The sequence below is a fragment of the Maniola jurtina genome, chromosome 3, assembly GCF_905333055.1.
Source record: "Maniola jurtina chromosome 3, ilManJurt1.1, whole genome shotgun sequence".
Classification (NCBI taxonomy): Eukaryota; Metazoa; Arthropoda; class Insecta; order Lepidoptera; family Nymphalidae; genus Maniola; species Maniola jurtina.
In genome coordinates, this window is record NC_060031.1 from 2,569,948 (window position 1) to 2,595,457 (window position 25,510).

Consider the following 25,510-nt stretch of genomic DNA (forward strand, 5'->3'; position numbering starts at 1 on the left):
TTTCCTAACTCGTCCTGTGTCTTTGATCTATGTCATGTTTTCATTATAGACCATGGCGCCTCGGACTTAACCGCCATACTGGTAGTTATACTTAAGTTTTTCTTACTTTGTTCAAAAGATAAAGTAATCGCAGCAACAATTCGGAAAAAAGTAAACTTAGGTAGGTACTTAAAGTAGTAAGTATGTCTTGCTATAATTTATATGTAAATAATAGCTATGTCTAGGACAGGTTTAAGTAATGACTAAGTAAATGAAAGCTGCGGCCTCGAAGTAATGTGATATTTTTGTATATACTGTAAGTCCCACTTATTTTCGTATACATTTAAATGGATTCCTTTGTAACCGTACGGAGCGTTAACGTTGGATTTATTGAGCTTTTCCACATTATTCGATCCGATTACTAAATAAAATACGTACCTACTGTACTGTAGATTATACTTTGCAATACTTAAACAATTTGCATGTGATCTCCTAAGGGGCATGAGACCGGCCTTGCCCGCGAAATTCAAATTTAATTTGGTTTTTCGCATTTTTTTAACTAATTCTGACACATTATTCGATACTACAGCTAATTTCTTAAACTGGACCCTTTCAAGTAAAGATTTTTATATAAACCTGTGAGGATGATACTGCCATTTTCGCAATTGAAAATGCCATAAGCCTACGTTGTCGTATTAGTTTAAAAAATGCGAAAAACCAAATTACATTTGAATTTCGCGGGCAGGCCCGTCGCTTCCACCTTAAGAGGATCTTACAGCACTTCTTTTTACACGACTCGACTGCCCAAAAAAAGAGTGTAATGTTTTCAAAGTTCGCTAGTTTCTTCATTTCACTTTAACTTCTAAATGCCTGAACAGATTTGGATGTATGGGGTATCGTTGGAATTTTCACATCATCCCGAGTGACACTGACTATAAAGAACTTTATGAAAAAAAAAAACAATATGGCGCCATTTTTAAATGCGTAAGTTTTTACTTTTTAGTACGTTTTTTGGCAAGGCAATCATGTTTTTTTTATTTTTAATAATTACAACTTCTTTACCATTGGAATCGCTTAAAAAATTATTTGGTTTCCAATTAATGTTTTAAATATTTAAATTTATTAGTTGTGTACCGGAACGTTATACTTAATTCGTAATATTAATATTATGTAACTATATCCCATCATCCGATAGCGCGAAACTCATATTATGTGCGTATTAGCCAAGCTACTATTATTGGTTATGATATAATTACCTTTTTCATATATTTTATATTATCTATAAGTCGGATCGGAATATGTGGAAATGCTAGGTATAAGAGTGAAGTTGTATTTAGTGACCCAGTCGTGCTGATGGTTTAATAGTTAAGATCTATGTATAATGATATAATGAAAAGCAATGTTTGGCGCCCGACTGCGGCCTTTAACGGTTAATTATAATAATTATTAGGTACTTATGTAAATATTAATAATTTACTTAGGTATCGAACTAGAGTAGTAATAACTTAATTATAATGAATAGTGACTCTATAACAATCGATTAACCTTTAAAAAATCCATACAATCGAAGGGTACTAAACTATTTTACGATGTAAGTGTATATATTATTATTATGGTACTATGTTATGACGTCATTGAATGCTATTTATTGTGTTGTATCATTTGCGGTGTATCAATTATTTGTGTATACTTAGGTACATATCATGAATCTGTATTATTTTTATAATGTTACGGTGGATAGGCGCAAATATTGAGTGATTTACCTATGGCTTCGATTCAATCTATTTGTCAGGTGAGGAATGAGCTGCGATAACGTACCTACCTAGTGACGGAAAAATATATAAAAGTCATAAAAAATATCTCACTGCGACCTATGTAATGCGACGCGACTTATTTGACTAACCTCTCAGCCGCCAATAAATTGGACTAATATACTTACCTACTACGGGTGTTGCAAAAGCTCTCTAAGTTTTACTTAGAGTACCTACTTATGATTTGTGTACTAGGATTGATAACTAGGTACAACTTTCATTCAATATTTTTATGTGCACACACCTCTATACTAAATTAAGGAGTCTGAATGTAGAGGTCGTTTTTACTATGTTCCTTGTAAAAAGCATAAATAGCATCTACCCTGTTTATGGAGACAAGCTACTAGAGAAGTAAAAAACGGCATGTCGGCATCATTGGTCGCAGATAACGGACATCAACGCTCATGCCACTTCGTTGCGATCAAAATGACAGTGGTAAGTGTTGAAACAGGACAGTAGATAGTAGACAGTTTTACTAACGTTTGTTAAGTAAAACTATGCAATTTGCCACTTTTTTCAGTAATTCCTGAAGCGTGTATCTTTACTGTACTTCCTGAAGTAGGTACATAGGTAACTAATGTAGGTATCACTCAATACTTGTTGAAACTAATTTAAAATTTCGCTTATAATGTGTTTTCATTGAATACGGTTATGAACCTTATGAATTTAGTAGGTATTTGCGGCTTTTATTATTACGTGTAGTTAATCTAATGGCGGAACCAAAGCGATTTTTACAATAAAAAACAGAATTTGCCACCACTTGTTATGCTGCGACACTATTTTTTCTTGACCAATATTATTTTTACCCAGCTTTGTTTTAATGGTAAATATTGAAGACAATAAGGAAGATTTATACCTATATTATTATTAATGAATATAAACGAATAACGACTCGAATCGATATCTTAAAGAACTTAATAGTATTTATATATGAATAGTATCTATGTTTTATGTAATTATTGGAAAATATATTGTGCATCCCTTAGGTTCGGATGTTCGGATACACGCTACGACTTTTATTTTTTTAACATGCCAAAGTTCTGTTATTGATTTGTAATAATTAATTTGTAGACCCTTGTTAAAGTAAATTATTAGGTATAACATTTATATTATATTAAAAAAACATAGTTATATTTCTCCACTATTTAACTATTATATTATTAAGTACTCTCTTTTTATAGATGCATCACTGCGTGTATTCGAAATCATTGTAAGTTTGTAAAATCATGTTTCTGAACGTACCTAAGCAATATTTTTTTTAATAGAATTTAAACTCTGGATTCCTTCATCATTTAAAACAGCTATGAAGGTGCGACTTTATTTTTGATTTCTTTTTTTACATTAATTATCTCTCATAACAAAATGTTCCTATAAAATATCTTTCATTCCTGATCAGTTAAGATATTTTATTGAACATGGCTACTATCTATAATAATTGGCATGTTATTATCGTGGATAATTTATAAATCTATGAATTATAATATCAAACATTGTATTCATAATGTAGGATCCAGAAAGTACTGTGATTTGTAACTACCGCAGAACTGAGCGCAATGGGGAAGACTACCCAGAACTTTACCGGTAGAGGGCGCTGTTTCTTTAACTATCCAGAAATCATGACTTTTGTAAATAAAAATTTATTTTCGATTTTTTGCTTTTACTTTTTATTTTTGGTTTGTAAATAACAATTAATTTACACACTTGATTTTTTTAGAGTAGATATCAATAAGTCTTGAGGTATATCTTTAATTTCAATTCAATATCAAATTGGCTTAATCATTTTTTATTATTTAAATAAGGACTTGGCGCCCGCCCCATCTAAATTGAAAGTGACGGTAGTCTTCCCTATTTATAAAAAAAAGATAAAAAGTGTATTTCACGGTATTGGGTGCATTTGTTAGTACATACTAACCATAAGACATAGAAATATTTGAGATAGGTAGGTACTTTGAACAGTACAAAGATATGTAGAGTAACAGTATAATTTTAATTGTCTACTATTGCAGATGGGTTGAATAAACGATTCCGTTCCCAAATGAAGTTTTGTTTGATTTTCACTACCATACTTACTTAGTAATAACCTTCTTAAGATCCTTAAGAGCGTCTTAAAATATTAATATTAAAAGCTAGATGTGGCCGCGACTTCACCCGCGTTGATTTGCTTTTTTAAAAATCCCGTGGGAACTTTTTAATTTACCGGGATAAAAAGTTGGCCATATCTATTTCCTGGATGCAAGCTACCTCAGTACCTTTCATATAAATCGGTTAAACGCGTGGACTTTTAAGAATCCCGTGGGAATTCTCTTGATAAGCTAATTCTGTACGAAATGTCATCGAAATCGGTCAAACTGTTGGGCCGTAAAAAGCTAGCAAACAGACGGACTCACTTTCGCATATATAATATTAGTAATGGATCATTAAGCCAATTATTTTTAGTGTTCGATAGGTAGGTATAGCAAAATGTAAAAATACTTATTTTTTAAGAAGCTGTTTAAATCTCTTATTCACCTGTACCCTCCTTAATCCTTCTTAGTTATAAAATAAATCCGAGTTGTCAGTTCGTAGGTATCTATAAGAATTTTGTGATTGAGATATTTTATAGGTCATCATGATCAACCCGTCGTCTGCCCAAATATTGAGTACGAAACTCCTCTCAGAAAGATAAATGTCTAGGACATAATCAATCACGCTGGTCAAGTGCGGATTATAAGACTTCACATACCTTTCCCTTTTTTTAGAGAACTTTCAGGCATGCTAAGTTTCCTTGCCATATTTTCCTTCATCTTTAAAAAGAGTGCTTAAAACTCCGAAAAGTTCGCCCGAATTTATAGGATCCAGGAGACAACCAGTAGGCTATTACCACTTAGGTAGGTACCTATATAACTTGGGGTAAAAATAAATAAAACCACTCAATAGATTTGACTAAAATTGTTTATGGATCATTTTGTGTGACTATAGGAATTTTAAAGTATCACAATTAAAACGCCTATGCAAAATAACTTTGATAAACGAAATAAATTAAATAAACTTAGTATCGCCTACAAAAGTTAGCATCTACGTAGTATCGACATAAAATAGACTAACATCCGATTCCTATATTCAATCTATCTTTAATCTGTCGTGAGCAAAAATGTTATGGTCTTCATCCTGGATTTATATTCATCATTTTAATTTATATTGAAACCTCGTTGTGACCTTATGAGTGTATTACTTTACTCTATGGACCTTACGCACTTATCTACACTCGCGCGCAAAGGTCCGAACCATCCATAAACGGCGGGAACTCCAATCATCGACACTGTACCAGAGTGAAGGAACTCTCGGTTTGATTCTGTCAAATATTAGGATATGGAGACGTGAAATCATAGAAAAATAGGACTATAATCTTTTTTTATCAGAGGCCTATAAAAATCTACCTATGTTTTTGGCAAAAAATGTCGAAAAATAACTGGTAACTAGGTAGTTTGTAACTTAGTACGCCACATTCAACCTCTGAAGAATCGATGAAGTTGGTCAACCAAGCTCGTTTTACGACCCAATGATCTGTAATTCTAACGGCCGTGGCCGTTTTCACAATCATCACTATGAGGTCTCACAGTGCGCTCGAAGACATAATGTAGGTTCCACCAATCAGGTCATTGTAAATTGACGTGACACTGTCATCTGATTGGTGGAACCTACACTATGTCTTCGAGCGCACTACAAGACCTCATATAACGTTCGTGAATACGGGCGTAAACGGACTTTCTGCGGACTGCGCCGGGACTCGCGCGCGAAAATAAAGCGGGCATAGAAATTCAAAAATCACAGATTGGAAAAGTGACTAGATTAAATACCTAAGTAGGTATAGTTTGATAAAGTATAATACCATAAGTAATTAGGCACTCAGTCGATCTATGTCGATACGGTTCTACATAGTACAATTAGTAATTTACCTAATAAAGCTTCGTAAGTATGTTCTATACCAACTTCTCACAGTAAAGAAATGCTTGTTTCTCTTCATGAGACCTGAAACCATGAAACAATTTATTTGGAATGTATATTTTTTTGCATAACTAAGTAGACAGCACAAAATGTTATTTGTTAGTAGGTACCTGCGAACCGACACACGCACACAAACACAAAAGACACACGCACACACATAATGAAACTTCATAAATACACACAACTTTTATTTTTATTAAAATTAAAAACATGGATCTTGTCATGATGGTAGACCTCAAAAAATCACAGTCACTCTTATAAAATTATTATACTAGAGACTTACTAAAAAATTTACACACTGCGTACACTTGTATAAACGTTAAAATATTTTTAATTTATTTATTTAAAAGTAAATTAAGTGATGTTCAGAATTTTAGACACATGCATTAAAATGTAATAAGCATAGTAAAGTCTTCTATAATAAATAATCAGTGTGTAAATTTTTATTAAGTAATTAAATGTTAACATGACAGTAATTTTATTTAAATAAAATTTATTTATAAAACTTTTACTTCTTAACTTCATTCAAATATATACAAATAAAAACATTTAACAAAAGACATGTAAAAAATTAAAAATAAGTAGGTAAATAAAGTTAATAATTCAAGTGCGCTAATAAAAATTAACCAATTAAAGTACGAAACCGAATAATAATCCCATAATTTGAAAGAGTATTTTTGTGACAGATATTTTAATTTCATTTAAGTAATTACTTAAAACTTATCTTAATTATTTTCATTTCTAAACTCGTAAAATCTCACAAAAATTATTAGGTACTTATTATGATTAAAGTAATGTAATGTACCTATGACCAAAATAACATCTATTTTAAATAATCTAAATATATTTTGTAAATAATTACAAGTTAAATCAAAATTTTAAATAAAACTTTTGACAGGTCGTTTTTAAAAGAAATTAAGAATAAATTACGGAATCTTCTAGCATAATATAGAACAAAAAAAAAGAACAAGATAGGAACGCCAGGTACAATTTGTGAAACAGAACTACTTATTAAAATACATAACTGATAATACTGGTTCTTCTAATATTGTATGTTTTTTAGGAAACAGGTAATACACCTATATTTTATGTAAGTACCTATATTGAATTTACGCCTTTTTTTTTAAATAAAAATCTGGAAAAACCAATAAAAGCGTGGGATAGTAAAAACTATAGAGTTTCAATAATATTAAAACACGTAGTTTTAAAATTAATGCATTTCAATGTTCATTTGTGGTATTCAAATTATTGTACTTACATGACTAGAAAGAAGTATTTTTTTTTTTGAAAACCCAATATCCAGACAGATTAAAAAAATAAGTGATTTATAATAAATTACTTGATGTTTCCCACAAGATAATAATTTACCTATAGAAAAGCTACAATTACTAGTACAAATAATATTGATATTTAAGCTTAATTTTTACATCTAAACAATAATAAATTATTATTTATTATTCTAAATAAGTAGGTCAAATAAAAATCGTAAACCATAGGTACACAGAACATAAAAACTGAATTTTCATACTTAATTTTTTGTCTACCTTCATTGGGCAGAATTGAATACAACCATTGTATAAGAAGGTTCATATAAGTTAAAATCGGATAGAAAACATAGGTAACAAACAATATGTACTCACATAATTTTAAGTACCTATTAGCATTTTTTGTAAAAGAGGGCGTATATTATTCTGATAACATATATAGATAGCAAGGTAATTTCAGTAGATAGATAAAATTACAATTCTCACAACTCAACATCGAAAAAGTAAAGTAAAAATTACATTTACATATAATCTGTTTATAACGCAAAAATCACTGGGCAATTTTTAAAATTTTTGTGATGTTCTATCTAAGTATTTACCATATCATTATTTTGAGTTATACAGGTAGATATACTTTGTATATTATTAAGTATTATGCACACATGATTGAAGAATCGTAGAGGTACGTATAAGTACCTATATGTCATGATTTAATCTCAAAAGTTAAAAAAAACATATGAAGAATAATATAATATTATGCAATGAGCATTAACACCGCTTCATGATCATTATGAACAAACATTTGTGACTAAAATAATACTAAATTCTGTTGGATTCTTCGTGAAAAAATGTTACAAAAAAGATTATGCTCGAAAGTGAATCAATAAAAATTCGAAGAGCTTATTTGTTTACATTTTTAGAAAATCTTAGATATTTTCAGTTTTAATCCAATTTGTAAAGGAAAAATAAAAACCTTAAAAATTCAAGAAATAAATAAATAACTACCTACCTATATCACTTTACACAAATTGGATTGAAAAGAATTATGTCAAATTCTTAACATCAAGAGGTCTAAAATTAAGACATCGTGACTCTATTTTGTAAGAAAACAAAATCATTAAAATAATAGTAAATGCATAATATGAAAAAAGACTTTAAATAGACTTACATTTTTTTACTAGTACTTGAAATCGAGTTGAGTAATAAAAATAAAATTGATTTCCTTTTATTGCAGGATATAGGCTTGCGCTTGACGACAATCATGCTTTAAAGAAAGCAGTGATTAGTCATTAGGTCTTAATTGGAACTCGCTTGCCTAGAATATGCCTATTTACTCTTGAAGGTACCCAAATCTTATATTATACGCCTTTATAATATTAGTGTGATAATCACCTCAAAAGGTGAAATATTAGTTATTGCGATAATCTGTGGTGTTTTCTTACAAAATAGAACACTCAGTATAAGTTAAAAAAAGTCCTTTCCGAACTACTTTTAAGTGTCCATTTCACCAACGTCGAGTGACGTTTAACCTAGGAATAAATTAGGCGTAATAACAATTTTTGTATTGAAAACTTGCCAAAATATTAAATTTACTCTCGGATAAGACTTATTTTACGTTGGTGAATTCGGCCCTAAGAGAATTAACTCCAAATCTTTGTTTTGGAAGCCGCAGATGAACACCGCACTTTCTTCGGGTCTACGTCTTGACTCCCACCAAATATGCTCTTCTGTGGTGATTCTGTGTGCGAGCTGTTGGAATATTGAATAATTAGTCACCACATCGATACAATCTGCCCAAAATATTGATGTAAAAAATGAATTCCCGAAGACTGAATAGTCCCGATTGAAGTTTTCGTGCAGGAAGAAGTCTTGAATAAACCTTTTTTCGTCAAAACTCTTCACTAAACTAAGCATTAAAGTATGTCAATATTTTTAGTAGACTGTCTAATGTCCATCAAATAAAAATCATAATTGAAAATGAACCCTTAACTGCAGACCTAATTAGGAGCCGCAACTTATAGGTATCAGGATAATACTCATAGTACTTGTAGGTACTGAACTGTGCAAATCATCGGACGTAACCTTAAGAGGGCTCTCTCCATCACTCGTTTCATACAAACGTAGTTCCAATTTCATTTGAATATTAAGCAACCAAAGTCCATGAAATTTTGCAGACATATTCTAGAAACTAATATCTATGTCTGTGGTTTTCCAGATTTCTGTTAAAATATTCGGTTTCAAAGTTATGCGGTCTTAAAAATTTACATACAAATATTTGAGCCCCTGTAATTTTAAAACTACATATTTTTAGAAAAATCTAAAACAGCACAGACATAGATATTAGTTTCTAGAATATGTCTGCAAAATTTCATGGACTTTGGTTGCTTAATATTCAAATGAAATTGGAACTACGATTGTATGAAACGAGTGACGGAGAGAGCCCTGTTAAGTACTCAGTCGTACGTAAGATTTTTCGCAAGCCACGCCACGTCCCAAACAACTGTACACACTCATCAGTGGTAAATTAACATAGTTCATATAGCAAGTGTCAGTACCTTCATGATTGGACTGACAAAATGTAAATCCGATCATGAAGGAATTTTTTCCTTCATTACCTTATTGTACGTCCGATAATGAGAGAAAAATGAAAATTGTATCGACAGGAAATTCTAGGTCAAACATAATGAAGTAGGTATGTGATAAGTACGATTAACGAGGAATGCAATAAAATAAAAAATCTTCAACGGTTTATGAGTTATTATGATGCCATCAACTTATCGCGAATTTCATTATCAAAGTCGTTAACGGTATCACAATAATAAATAAAAAACAATTAATTTCATTCTAAGTACTAACAACATTAACATTATTTAACAATAATATAGGTAATCATAATGCACTTCAATGTTTTAACAAATTCGCGTTAAAGATACTGCACTTTCGTTCTTAATATAGCACAAAGAGATTCATTCTTAAGAGGGCTCTCTTCGTCACTCGTTTCATACAAACGTAGTTCCAATTTCATTTGAATATTAAGCAACCAAAGTCCATGAAATGCAGACATATTCTAGAAACTAATATCTATGCCTGTGGTGTTTTAGATTTTTCTAAAAATAACATACTGCAAAATTTCATGGACTTTGGTTGCTTAATATTCAAATGAAATTGGAAGTACGATTGTATGGAGTAAGTGACGGAGAGAGCCCTGTTAATATAGCACAAAGGGATTCATTCTTAATACATCGATACGAAAAACGAGGATTCGATTTCTCATTTATTCAATTTGAGACCAATTTTTTAGGGATCCGTACTAAACAGGGAACCCCTATTGCGCCATCCGTCCGTTCGCGGCTTACGTCAAAGACTATTAGTACCTACTTACTAGATAGCTGTAATTTGGCATGGGTAGGTATACACAATCACGTGGGCAAAGTAGTAAAACAAAAGTTTAAAAAAAAAATTGGGTACCTTCCCTATATACTCTTAAAATTATTACCTACTTTAAAAATATTTTTACCTCATTTTCAGTACTTATATACCAATTTTAACACTGTACTTACACCACTTCTATGTAAGCTTGTTACCATGTTTCGAGTTAAGATATCAGTCAAGATCGCAATCGAGCACTAAATTAAAAAAAAATAGTTGAAAATTTAGTTTATCCAAGCTTTTTCTGCGAACCCGGAATCAATGTCATTTTTTGAATTTTGTCAATAACACAAAACAATATTATTGAACAACCTACACAGGTGCTACACCCATAGCGAATAAAATAAAACGAGAAAATTACTGCCACATCAACGTATCTAAAGATCAACCCCCTTGCAAACAACTAACATTTTACATCAAGGTTTTCTCAACGATGTACCTACACCCCCACTAAAATTAGCCCAGTCATTTGGTAATTTGAGATTGAAAGTTTTCCGGGAGTTATGCAAATTGGTGGTTTTATAGTTATAGAAAAAAAGTTATCGTCAAAAAACTGTTTTTGGGCGCCATTTTTCCAATATGGCGGCGCGAGCGGCACATATACGAGGTGCAAAATGAAAATTCGGAAAGAGCACATCGAAATCTATAAAACTGCATAACTCCCGGAAATCATTCCTGATAAGCCCCTTTTTGAGCAAGAAATTACTGGGCTAAATTGCCCTTTATTTATTTTTTTGTACATTACAACCTCTTTCATTGCCAAGGGTCACTGGTAGAGATCTCTTATAGAGAAAAGTGCTACGCTGTCCACTTTTTATCTCTTTTGTTTTTACAGGGCTGAAGAAAAAGCTAACCTTTAATAAATTATTACTCCTACTGCCATACAAAATCCATGTTGGAGGCCTACGCTTCATATATCACGTAGGTGGTGAGACTTGGCTTGAATCATACCCACTTATCTGTCCATTGTTGAGCTTGATACTTACGTGGACTTTTCAAAACTGATGACGTAATATTTATACATTATACGTATTTGCATCATAATAAAACAATTTTCATAAGATGGCACTTGTAGAGTGCGTAATAAAATGGTGGTAATGACCGACTAAGCTTGGTACGTGCTTCCTGTCATCACACTAATTAATATAAAAAGTTTAACTAAACTAAGTTATAAGTTAGTTAAGTTAAGTTAGTTAAGTTTACTAAGGAGAAAGTTTGTATGTGTGTGTGTGTGGATGTTTGTTACTCCTTCACGCAAAAACTACTGGACGGATTGGGCTGAAATTTAGAATGGAGATAGATTATACCCTGGATTAGCACATAGGCTACTTTTTATCCCGGAAAATCAGAGTTCCCACGGGAATTTTAAAAACCCACATCCACGCGAACAAAGTCGCGGGCATCAGCTAGTATTAGCATATCGCTGAGTGATGTCGGCGTAAAGGTAACTATATACGAATGCATATAGGTAAGGTAAGTTGGACTAGTTTTTATTGGTAACTGACTGCAGGTACTGCTTTGTATTTATTTATTTTATCAAAATAGCAAGGCGATAAGAAATAAATCCAATTTTTTGTAAGTTTATTGAGAGCTTTTCATACCTACTTTAATTTTGTATTTTATTCTTATCAAAATCATTTTTCCATCACATCGCACTAATACGTATATTATAAAGGTGAAAATTTATGTGTACGTGTGCATGTTAACGCGGCGGTCTCCGTTTTCGTCGATACTAAAGTTTACTAAAATGGAAATAAGTTAGGAACGCATGGATCGAAAAATTTGAAATTAATATATAATATTTTTCATTATATCCCCTTGGATTTGGTCCGATAAAAACATGATTGGACAAACTTTCCTCGATAGAAAAAAAATCAGAAGTTTGGTCTAAAACCTTAGACTTTTGGGTTTTTCTCTTTAATGACAAAGCTCTTAAAGACGTAACTTTCACCATAGGTGTAAAACAATCAAATAAATAATTCGGTCCGATCATTTCACAGTAAGTGCTATATTTCAAATTATATTCTAAATTATTTGATTTCACGCTTCCTCGCTTATTCTCTTCAAATCACGTACAGAGCGAGTACAAAGAATTTTCGACCCTATTGTTGAGTGTTATGGGCCGTAATTACGTTATCTTGTCAGTCATTCCCGTCGCCTCAGCGCGGCAGGACCTGTTTCGGGTTTCATAAGCATTTTGTCATACTGTAATTGTACAGAATGCCATAGAGTAGTAAATTCAGTACTATGTTATAAAGTATTTTTATTTAGGATTTTTCTAGATTTTAAGATAAGTTTATATTGTGCATTTATTACATTAAAAAAGTAATTATTTTAAAAAGAATGCAGTAAACAGTACATTCCAGTGTAGTGAAGCTAATATTAGGTCATTATAGACCAGGACTTATAATTTGAAAATAAAAATTAATTAATCTGAGTGCTCTATCCCGGTAGCTCAAAGATCAAAAACCAAACTTGTAAAATGCATAAGTATTAGAAGATAAGATGGAAAAAAAACTTTATTGATATCAATTTAAAGGTTTTTAGGGGAAAGTACTAATTATTATGAAAATAGGATGAGAGGAGACCGCGTATAAGCAAGCGTAGTGTAGGACGTCCTCCAGCACGATGGACTGATGATATAAAGCGGCTGGCGCTCTTTAGGGAAGGCCCATGTCCAACAGTGGACATCCACGGGCTCATAACGATGATGATGATGATCATGATTATTATGAAAATGACATCCACTTTCAAGTCCGAGATGTTTATTTAAGGTGTTATAATTTTTAGTTTCTTCACTTGCTATGCAATGATATCATTTATTAGGGTTCCGTACCTCAAAAAGAAAAGCGGAACGCTTATAGGATCAATTTGTTGTCTGTTTGTCTGTCTATCTAACTGTATGTCTGTCTATCTGTCCGCCTGTCAGTCTGTTTTGTCCGTGTGTGTTGTGTCTGTCAGGAAAACCTATAGGGTACTTCCCGTTGACCTAGAATCATGAAATTTGGCAAAAACCATGAATTTATGGGTTCATTAAAAAACAATGTGTTTCAATTTTCAAAGTAAGTTTACCAAGTGGGGTATCATATAAAAGGGTTTTACCTGAACATTCTAAAACTGATTTTAATTTATTTTTAAGCATAATAGTTTTTGATTTATCTTGCAAAATGTCGGAAAAATACCTGAGTACGGATACGGAAACTTGGTGCGCGAGTCTGACTCGCACTTGGCTGGTTTTTTTATGTATATACGTCACTAAGTAGTCAATAATAAGTTTGACCAAAAATTGCAGTGTCGTAAATGTTTTATAGATCAAAAAAATAATCATACTATTAAATATTCCTTCAACTTAGACCTTATTGTCACAGCTTAAAAGTTGAAAATGTGCAAAACAAAATTTCATACGTACTTAATACTTTTTCTCATAAAACTAGTTCAATTTACAAGAAATGAAAGATCCTATTGTGTTTGCCTTTGTCAATACAAAGGATCTTTGTGGCTTTTGTGTTCTCACTCACGTATACTAACATTAAAATATCGATGTTAAAATATTCGTTGTAAAACTTACCTTATGCAGTTATTCTTAAAGTATACATTAAATTGTTATTAGGACGAGAGTTGCTTCGTTTTGGAATGCCAAATCAGTGTATCAATTTTTCTTGTTTTGAATCGAAAGGTAAGAACAGTAATAAAATGTAACTACTGAAATCGTTTGTTCGTAGCTTTTATAGGTTCGTGAGAAGTAGTATTGTTGTTGTATTGTAATTTGATCTGTAAATTGACCAAATTATCATGGTCAATTTACAGATCAAATTTCTCAAAATCCTGTCTTGTCTACGTTATATAGAGAACCAACTGCACCTTTTCAAACTTCAAAATCCCATCAGGACCAGTCCTGGCACAATTGTTAGTTAGTGGTAGTACCTTTTCACCCCCACTTTTTTCATATTACATCCGTTAGGTCAATTTTTTTCGTATAAAATGTAGCCTATGTTACCCGGATCTTTACGACAAATCGATTTACACCTCATTCATCAAAATCAGCCCAGTAGTTTCGGCGCTACGGTGGAACACACAGAATCTGGATACAAACACACACACATACATATACAGACTGCTAAAATCATAACTCTTCCTTTAGGCTTTGCCGCAATGGGGTAAAAAAACAGGCTGAATTGAGAACCACCTTCTTTTTGGAAGTTGGTTAAAAATTAAAAAGGGAGCAAGCAACAGACCATTTAGACTATTTACTTTTCCAGACGTTTTAGATACTATCTCATTCAGCGTTTATGTCATCCAACTATGTAATTTGACGTCTGGCTAATGAGGTGTTCTAATCATACAGACTATTCACAATTCCAGACGCTTTGCTACTTGTGCATTCTGTTTTTATGGCGTACAGCTAAGTTGACTCTCTGCTGACTGGGTAATCTGCTTTGATGTCATCTAGCTGAATTGTCTATTGGCTTACTAGGCACTTTGCTTTCATGTCAGTCAACGTAAAATTGTCTTTTAGCAAAAAGGTAATGACCTCTTTTTCTGGATGCCTAATGATAGGCATCCAGAAAAAGAGCTCAGCTTCTGAATTAGAGAACATAATTACTACAAATTTAAAATTTGAATCAATGGCCCGAATCTGAATTTAACAAAAAAGCTATAAAATATTTTAATCTCTGTCTTGACTTTGTTCAGTATCATATAAAAACATTTCTCCAGCGCTTTGACTTTGAACCTTAACGTAAACAGTTAAGTTAGCTTATTGAATGTGTACATACCTACTTATGCTCTTTTGGAATATTTCACCTAATTAGTTAACTTTTATGGCTATTAGCTCCGAGCGGGCCGGTTTGACTGTAACCATATTGAATAAACAAAAACAAGGATTATAAACAAAACAGCTTTTTATACAACACGAAATATATTATAATGTTATCCTGTTATGGCTGCAGGTGCATATAATCTCTTTCAGGTGTTTTTGCACGCCTAGCGCGTGTGATATTTTTTTACTGTAAACGTTTTGATAATATGAAAAACTAGGATTTTACGATCTCGGTAATTAGTGAAATGCAATAAATAGTTACTTGTGTAATGTCCGTGCTAACTATATTTTCATTTAATTTCAGTTGAGTGTAATTTCTATAATCTCAGCATCTATAATAGCAATAAGATATAGAAAATATAAGATTTACCTATAAATGTAAGTAATTAGGAATGACAGTATTATCATTATCAATAAGTGAAAATTTCAGAAACTTGGACTTGTCCATGCTATAATCTTTTATCCTTGTGAAGTATCTTCTTTCAAGGCCAAATGTAATGGTCACCACAGTAATGACCAAAACTGGCAGATAGGGGTTTATAATGAGAACGTTAACGTAAAATAGACCTTAACCGCCTTGTTTTATAGCTCAAATTAATCCATTCATGTATAGCCAGTCAGACAGAACCAGAAATTAAAATCGGTGTAATTGAATTTAGGACCTTAAGTCAAGGTTATTTAGGCCCATTTTAATTTAATGTTACTGTGTGTGTGTGATCTCATTCTATGAAAGTTGGTGAAATGTTAAATCTCCTACTATAATAAGCATACAGGTTGAAAAAGACACCTATTAGCATGATTGTAAATAGATCTCATTCATTATTTCTCGTTGTTGACAAAACAATAAAAGTACATTATAATATTGTTTTTTTTTTTATCAGTGACTGTTTACTAACTAATGATAGTAACTTGGCAACAGTGTGCATTAAAATCCATACTAATATTATAAATGCGAAAGTGTGTCTGTCTGTCTGCTACGTTTTCACGGCCCAACCACTGAACCGATTTTAATGAAATTTGGTACAGACTTGGGATACATCCCGGAGAAGGACATAGGCTACTTTTTAGCCCGGAAAAATGAAGAGTTCCTACGGGATTCAAAAAAACCGAAATCAACGCAGGCGAAGCCGCAGGGATCCTCTAGTAGTATATAAAACAATATTTAACTTGTACAAATATTTTTTATAGATACGCAATGTTATATATTACAATAAAGTAACCCAGCGAAGTCGAATGTAATCGATTCTGATGATACCTACAGATTAATTTTTTTAAATAATTTTTTAATTATTTCATAATAAATATTTTTTATCACTATAACTTTGAATTTTAAACTTATACATAACTTGACTTTTTACTCCATCGTAAACACTGAAGTGGGGTGACGTAATGATTAAATGCCGGAGCGATGTGAAAATAATAATCTACACTGTGGCGATGCGCAACCGGTTCAGGGGCGTCTAAGAGAGATGCCGATACAATGTGTATCGCCATCTCTAGATTTGAAATTATACCTGGAATATACCGTCCCCTTAATCTTTGACGCGAAAAGGACGGATTTGGCTGAAGTTTAGAATGGAGATAGATTATACCCTGGATTAACACATAGGCTACTTTTATCCCGGAAAATTAAAGAGTTCCCATGGGATTTTTAAAAACCTATATCCACGCGAACGAAGTCGCGGGCATCAGCTAGTCTAAGAGATAGAACTCACGGAGCGATTTTCAGCCGCGCCCGCCGCGGTAGCGGGCCCGCAGCTCCTGTAGAATGCTGATATGTATGTAAAACTGAGTGGCACATTTCACGACGCGGTTTACGCCGTAAACCGCGTCGTGAAATGTGCCGTAAACTTTACGGCCGCGGCGGGCGCGGTTACTCGCGGCGCCCGCTGCGCTGGCGGGCAACTTGTAGAATCGCGCGGGTCGCGGTAGCCGCAGCCTCGGCGGTTTGCTCCCGCGCACTCTGCGATCGCTTGGCGGGCGACCGCGGTGGGCGGCGGAGCATTTTCTATTTTTCTCAAAAGTTCTAGATAACTGGATATGGACATTCGAAAATAATTAAAGAATTTTTCTTCATCCTTCTTCAACTCACTAATAAGAGTAACAAATAATCCATCTCTTTCCTTAATCAGTGGATGCACCCAGAACCTTTTAGGCCTTCTTTTTTCATTTTTCTATGAAGTAAGTATAACGCAAAAATTCGTTTCTGATGTATGTCTAAATACATCAGAAACGAATACTCAACTCAACTAAACTCAAACTCAATTAAATTACCAACTCAACTAAAATACCGCCCGTCTTGCAACCGCCCGTCTGGCGATTATAGCCCGCCAAGCTTGCGGGCGATAATCGCAACCGTGGCGGCTGCGTTACCGCACAAAACTCCGGTCTCGTGAGTTTTGAAAAGTTTTTATAATTCCGCCACCGCGGCGGGCACGGGTGAAAACCGCTCCGTGAGTTCTTACTCTTAGGCTTACTGTTTGAAGAAGCAGACGAATATGAAATTAATGACTATGTAGGTAGGTACCTAGTATTTGAGGAGGAATAATACTGAGTGATCCACCTTGACTTTTAGCTTTGTGCTATTGAAATTGATAAAAATACTTAAATTGTGGGTGGCTCTTCTTGATAGGGTTGTCACTTGTCACAGAACTCATTACATAATAATAATTAGTAAGTAGGTAAATAAAGTGCATGGTTATTAATAAATATGTAGGTAATTAAGGTATGCACGTTAAGTCTGCATTAAAAAAAATCATAGCGTGAAAATGTAGCTTTATAAAATGACGGGCGGCGCGGCGGCCGTAATTATGTATCGCTAATTGCTTTAACTTTTTTTAATAATGAAAAATTACCTTTTGAATTAATAAATCATTATAACTAGCTCTTAGACCTACTCGTATAAACTAGCTATAGAAAAAATCATAGGTGTAATTACTTTGGTACTATACTGGTATAATTTTGCTACTTAGCTAATTAATAATAAATTAATATACGGGCCCCTCATGGTAAAACCCTTGAACTACTTTGTACAATAATTAGGTAGGCATCTGTAATACACAAGACATAGCTGATAAGGATCTACATCACATATCTAGAAAAATCATGCCGTGGAGCGTAACCTTAACAAGTGTTTTAAAAATACTATTATGCTATTATTGAAGGTCGTAATATACAGAACAAGTCTTTTAACATGTATAGATGGTAGAATGCGGAATTGAATAGCATCCAAACTTGCACTTGACTACAATGTAGTGCATCTATCGATTGCCAGCCCTATGATAAAACGACCTATTTGTCTCCCTATTGTTAAGACCATCTATATTTAGCTAACTACAGAAATATATAAGTAACTATAGAAAATCTCATCCGTTTCAAATTACATGATACAGTTACGAATCCTCATCATTTACTGCAGCTAGTTTTATCCCGAACCTAATAATAATTACATATACCTACTGCCGAAATCATAACATTCATTTTGGAATTGCCGTAGTCGGGTAAAAAAAAAACCTTTCCACTTTACGTGAACGAGATGTGCCCTAAATTTTTTTCTAAAGAGTTTACTATTTTGTCTGCGTGATTAATGATACCCATGCCAAATTTCAGCTTTCTTCTGATAAAAGGCTCTAACCTAAGCAGCGGACGGATGGGCGGAAGACATACGGTCATAGTGAAACTATGAAGTCTGCCGCCCCGAAGCGCAGTCTGGGAGCGGGGCGTCAAGCTCCAAGAAATTGGAAGGAAGACGCGGACGCGTCCTAATCGAGAGCGGGTCGGAAAGTATGGCATCGCGTCCGCTGGCCGCCCCGCAAGACGCACCCGCTTCCACCTTGGCCGCAGACTTAGACTGAGATCTATAGAGACAGATCTAGATCTAACGAGACAGCGTTATACCGCCGGCAAAATCTGTCTCGTTTTAACTGAAAAGCTAAGTCTCTAAGCAAAGTCAAAGTGCGCTCTATAGTTTTCAACCTAAGCGTTCCTTGTTTTAGTCAAGGGTTTTAAGGTTTCCTAGTGGGACTCCTTAAACGTACGAATTAAAAATAAAAGTAAGGAGTAATGAAAGAAGGAAAGAAATGCAGGATATTGATATGGTTTAAGAGCTTCAATGGGCTCCAATTATCTTATCTAAACTGTGTTTTTTACAACAATAATTGAACGTTTTTTCTTATCGCGTGATAAGAAAAAACGTTCAATTATTATTGTTATCAGCAACAGGTTGTTAACTCTGTGCTCTGACCTAACACTAAAACCCTAACTAAACTTAAACCCAGACTAAAACCCCACCTTGCCAATTACATTATAGTGTATTCGATATTGTGATATTGAATACCCAGGACTTCGTCCTAGGCCCTATCCCAGGGTCGGGCAAAAAAATATTTGGGTATTGGGTGTTTCTGTCAAGCAATTCTCAGTACAGTTATCATCATCATCATCATATCATGCCTTGGAGAGCACCTAAAACCTGATCTCTCTCTGGTCGTGTTGGATTGCCGTCCCGTCGGACAGTGAGAGTAAGGAAATAGAGAATGCATGGGTATTGCGCACAAAATTGGGCACTATAATGCCCAGGCTATGTTGACTTATGGAGATTGGCTGCTGTGGCCGAAGTCTGATCGGGTCAACATTATTTTAGTTAGTTATTAAGGAGCTTTATTTTGCGCTGGAGCGTAAAATAATAAGTATATTCTACTCCATGTTAGTTACTCAAGTAACTATGTCATAATAAGCACATACTAAGGGTGAGATCTATAAACCGCACTCAGACTTTGCTTAGACTTAAGCCAGAGTTAAAACGAGACAGATGTATATCTCTCACATAAATCTGTCTCGTTTTAACTCAATCTTAAGTCTGAGCAAAGTCAAAGTGCGCTTTATAAATCTCACCCTAAGACTTATACATTGTAAGCTACTTACACAGTGTATGTAATTTTACTTTTTATCCCATGACATAAAATTAAAACTGCTATAAATTCTATAATAGGTATATCACATAATTAATATAACTATGTCACATATCACCAGTAGCATGCACAGTGCACTCCATACGACAAAAAGACATTGCCTACCCAGCTTTCAAAGCATAAACATACTTTCAATATCATACAGAACTACTAAGTAGGTATGTTAGTCAGTTCCCAGTTAGAGTTAAAGCAGCCAAACACACCAAGCAGCATACATCAGAAAATTAATATAGGATGTAAAAGTGAAAGTTAGTAACATCAAGCAAGCATGCACACATAGGCAATGTAACATTGGGCAACCAAATATACTTTCTAGATGACAAAATTTACTAACAAAAGCAAATCTCAAGAAGTTCAGGATAAATGGGAATTATTGAAATATTCCTACTACCAATGGTGCAATACAATTTTGAATTCAATTGAAAAGTTCATAAGGATTTCATTTTTTTTTTAAATACACAAATTTTGAAACCAGACCCGAGAGCATATTAGAAAAAATATTTTCTTCAATAACTAAACCATAACTTGTATCAGAGAAGTTGCTGAGCCTTTTACTCAGTGGAAGAACCTCTAATTACTTATCATTTTACCTTTTTTTATACTAAATTATAGGAATAAGTATTAATGCCTTACCTAAGCATAATTCTGAAGTTCTCCAGTTCTCGTATACTATTAGACAATCTGGCAAAAGCATTAAACAATGCTACAATCTCTGTCCTTTGCAATCTTTTGTGGGATTTGTGCCTCAACATCAATTTGCCCTGTTCCGAGTCTCCTTCAAAACTGTCCCATTGTCCTGAGAAGAGAATTTTTAGAGCAGTTCCAAGCCCCTGAGTCTGCAGCTTCCCCCAAAGCTTGCATTTATCACAGCCAACACAATCCATTATCCGTGATATATTCCAGAAGTGATCACGGAACTCCTGTTTCAACATGGCAGCCTGATGCCCACCCGTGAACATTGACGATTCGTTAAAGTGATCAGGGAAACTGTAAATCACTCCCAACATATTACGTATGGCATCTCTCGTTTCCTCATCTTCTACAGGATTGCCAGTAAAGTAATCCTCACGTTCTAAATAAGGACCAGCCTTAGCTAGCGCTCGCATTTCTAACAAGTAAACAAAGTACAGATTCTTCAACCAATTTGAACCCTCACCATATGTTAGAGATGGATCAAAACGGCGTTGGAACTCTTCCAAATTTGGTCCCCATTCACCTTCCGGTGGGGCAGCAAACCCTAATTTCTTTTCAGACAGCAAATACTTTGAACACAAATGGATATTAATACTGGTGTGTAGACCTGATATAGCTCTGTAGAACACCCTTTTTTCTAAGCACATGTTACTTAAATCTGAGCTTAACACGTAGGGGAATGATTCATATGGGTTTGTTTTAGTACGGAAACAGTTTTCTTGATAGATACTTCTCCATATTCTGTGAGCCGAAGGACCTTTGTAACCTGTGTATCTTTCAGGGTTTAGGGACAAATCGACATACTCTGCGTCTGCATCTTTATCGTCACATTCACAGAAGTTTCCTATTGAGTCATCATATTCTTTCCATTTAGCGATTTCATACTGACTTGCAGCACTTAAAGTCATGTTTAAATAGCCCAAAGCTGGATCGTGATCTGTATCGGAGTTGCAGGGTGACTGAGCGTGTTCTGAGTATTTAAGAGCAGGTGACATCTCCTCGTAATCGTTTTCATAGCCATTCTCGAAACCGGGCACGCTTTCTTTAGCACAAGTTTTTATGTGGCAATGTTTCATCGCGCATCTGCTGTCGTCTGCCCAAAACGGGCATTCCTTTTTTAAATTGACCTTGTAAAAGCGAAAATAGTCTTTCGCCACTACGCTCTGGATCCTGGGAAATATTTTGACATTGTTGAAATAGTCGATCGTGTCTACGTTACAGGAGCAATCTCCGAGAGCTCCGTGCAGCTCCTCGAAGCAAGCGTTGCTGTCGCAGGCGGCAGTTTCGTACAGTTCCGTGTCGTAGCCAACAGCTTGGACAATCGCGAGGGCGAAAATTATAAACACAACACAGTAATTCCTAAATGACATTTTCGAAAGTTCAATATTTTTACAACGCATTTTATCAATTAAAAGAGTAAATCTCTCGCGGCACTGCAACGTTCATTTGAAAACCTATTCGTGCTACATCAGACACAGGTGTAATTTAAATAAAACTTCGAAATTGGAAAGTACATAGGAAAATACTAATTTACGTGCATAGACGAACGTCTACACATCTCGTTCTCATATTTGTTTGACACTTGACACAATACCACCAGCAGTGTTGCCAGTGGCAGATAGTCAATTGTAACACGAGACATCTCAAAATGTAACATTTTCACGAGAAAAGTAACATTTCCTTATTTTTCGTGGAAAATAAAAGTAATAAGGTACACAGGTTAATATGGCACTTTATTATACAAAAATTTAAACAATTTTCTTGTCCCATTAGTTAAGCTTAAAAAGAATCGCGTGTGGTGCCTTTTTGGAGCGTTTTTTTTTTTGTTTAAAGTGGCTGGTTTTTGTGTTTCACTGGCGTTTTTGGTGCTAGAACCATGCTGGAACTAACTGGGAAGCGCTCTAAAGGGGCGCCGTGCGTATGTCGGCGAGCGCCGGTACAGACAAAGTCCTTACTTATATAGTTTCCCTAACTTGAAAATATCTACAAACTTGACATTGGCTAATCTTTGTAAAGCCAGACGAGAGAATAAAAAAAACGCACTAGGTAGGTACGCAGTGAAGAAAATTACGCGGGAATTTCAAATTCGTTTTGTTAACTTAACAATACTAGGTAGGTACCTAACTACTTACCTTGGTCTCAGCAAAGAGATCGATAGATTAGATAGCAAAACTCAAATTTTAGGTTACGCCGGCCGGTATCTACTCAGCTCGCTCTCATTCCTGTAAAGAAAACCGAAGTTACCTACAACAATAACTAAGTAGTAAATAGCTAAATGAACTTCTGGAAACTAATGTGACTTAATAATAAGATGACAGTCAATACAAAAACGAACTGCTTTCAGTTGCAAATACTATGACTTTGTTTTTGCATTACTGATTCCCTAATTAGTTAACTACTTACTTATTTACTTAAAACTACATTGTATACAACATTTACTTACCAAGCAAGTAGTGTTAGCAACACATATACACAGTCGATAAGGATAACGAACAAACCAATCACTTTCGAATTTTGACGAAATAAAGATAAAATTTTTTTTTGTACTTAGATACCTAACTACCTACAATATCACTACCCCGCAACGAATAACTTTTTTTTTTTTCTTCTCTCGACTGGCTTTATACTGATTAGCCAATGTCAAGTTTGTAGTTATTTACAAGTTAGGAAAACTATATGTATAAGAATGGACTTCGTCTGTACCGGCGCCCGCCAACATACACGCGGCGCCCCTTTAGAGTGCTTCCCAGTCAGTTCCTTGGTCAGTTCCACCACCAATAAACACTAGCAGAACACAAAAACCGGCCACTTCTAACAAAAAAACACTCCAAAAAGTCACAACACGCGCGCCAGCAAACGCCACCACAGACGAAGTCCACGAATAACTTTATTAGCCAAAACTTGGCCAAAACAAAGTTGAGTCACAGAGAAAAACAAACAAAACACTTTTTTAATCACAGAGTAATTACAAAACAAAGTGAACTTAGACCAATAACTTAGAGAAAGTGAAATAAACTAACAAATGGGCCAATTACGACAAACGAAAACTGTTTTGGATGCGTTCCGTTTCACGATTATTTTTGGTTTGCTGGGAAAAATTTGAATATTTTTATGAAGTCCTAAAAGTAACGTAAAGTAACATTTTGAGTCGTGTAACATGGAGGAAACATGAGGGGGTCAAAAGTAACGTAAAATGTTACAAAAGTAACATTCTGGCAACGCTGGACTAAAGACTAAAATATCAGTGTTGCCAGTGGCAGATAGTCAATTGTAACACGAGACATCTCAAAATGTAACATTTTCACGAGAAAAGTAACATTTCCTTATTTTTCGTGGAAAATAAAAGTAATAAGGTACACAGGTTAATATGGCACTTTATTATACAAAAATTTAAACAGTTTTCTTGTCCCATCAGTTAAGCTTAAAAAGAATCGTAATAATAATTGTTGATTGAATAAATTGACTGCTGATCCTGAAAAATAAAAACAAATCAATATGTAAAATAATAATATACCAATGGATTTAGAAATGTCTTTGAATAGCTATAACTTATTTTGTTAATCAATTTATAATACAAGTGTACTTAAATTAAAAATTTATATCACCCCAACAAGTGAAGGTTACATTAACTAGAAAAGAGCTGATAACTTTCAAACGGCTGAACCGATTTTCTTTGATTATAGCTAAGAACACTCTCCATCAAGCCACTAAATTACAACTAAATTAAAATCGGTTCATTAGTTTGAGAGCTACGATGCCATACACAGATACACACGTCAAACTTATAACACCCCTCTTTTTGGATCGGGGGTTAAAAAGATTAAAATCGTCTTATATCGGGCGATCTGGCAACACAGGACTGTTTGAGTTTGAGACGCTACGCACTAGGTGGACTTTGTCTGTGTAGCGTTTGATGGCGCGCGTGTGGTGCCTTTTTGGAGCGTTTTTTTTTTTTTTTTTTTGTTAAAAGTGGCTGGTTTTTGTGTTTCACTGGCGTTTTTGGTGCTAGAACCATGCTGGAACTAATTGGGAAGCGCTCTAAAGGGGTGCCGTGCGTATGTCGGCGAGCGCCGGCACAGACGATGTCCTTACTTATATAGTTTCCCTAACCTAAAAATATCTTCAAACTTGACATTGGTTAATCTTTGTAAAGCCAGACGAGAGAATAAAAAAAAACGCACTAGGTAGGTACGCAGTATAATAATAATAATAATAATAATAATCCTTTATTTGCATAATGTGTGTGAAGTGAAGAAAATTACGCGGGAATTTCAAATTCGTTTTGTTAACTGAACAATACTAGGTAGGTACCTAACTACTTACCTTGGTCTCAGCAAAGAGATCGATAGATTCGATAGCAAAACTCAAATTTTAGGTTCGCCGGCCGGTATCTACTCAGCTCGCTCTCATTCCTGTAAAGAAAACCGAAGTTACCTACAACAATAACTAAGTAGTAAATAGCTAAATGAACTTCTGGAAACTAATGTGACTTAATAATAAGATGACAGTCAATACAAAAACGAACTGCTTTCAGTTGCAAATACTATAACTTTGTTTTTGCAT

General features: G+C 34.2%; 1 protein-coding gene across 4 annotated transcripts; it reads right to left on the bottom strand.

Annotated features, from left to right (window-relative positions):
* Nucleotides 1-2,948: 2,948 nt before the first annotated feature.
* LOC123880894 (ero1-like protein) lies at nt 2,949-22,529 on the bottom strand. 4 transcript variants are annotated; one of them, XM_045929276.1, is made up of 3 exons: nt 20,888-22,529; nt 5,726-5,798; nt 2,949-2,959 (listed from the first exon to the last, which is right to left on the bottom strand). In XM_045929276.1, exons 1-2 carry the CDS (start codon nt 22,345-22,347, stop codon nt 5,750-5,752), a joined length of 1,509 nt encoding a protein of 502 aa, XP_045785232.1. In that variant the 5' UTR covers nt 22,348-22,529; the 3' UTR covers nt 2,949-2,959; nt 5,726-5,749. The 4 variants fall into 4 exon arrangements, with proteins under 4 accessions (XP_045785232.1, XP_045785231.1, XP_045785230.1 ...); XM_045929274.1 differs by lacking the exons at nt 2,949-2,959; nt 5,726-5,798 and adding exons at nt 5,950-8,535; nt 8,676-8,788; XM_045929275.1 differs by lacking the exon at nt 2,949-2,959 and having other exon boundaries at nt 4,704-5,798.
* Nucleotides 22,530-25,510: the final 2,981 nt, after the last annotated feature.

Coding starts and splice junctions, on each gene's coding strand:
- LOC123880894 (XM_045929274.1), bottom strand. CDS start 22,347: ATGCGTTGTAAAAATATTGAACTTTCGAAAATGTCATTTAGGAATTAC. Junction 8,789..20,887: donor AACTTCAGAATTATGCTTAG/GTAAGGCATTAA, acceptor ATATTCCAACAG/CTCGCACACAGAATCACCAC.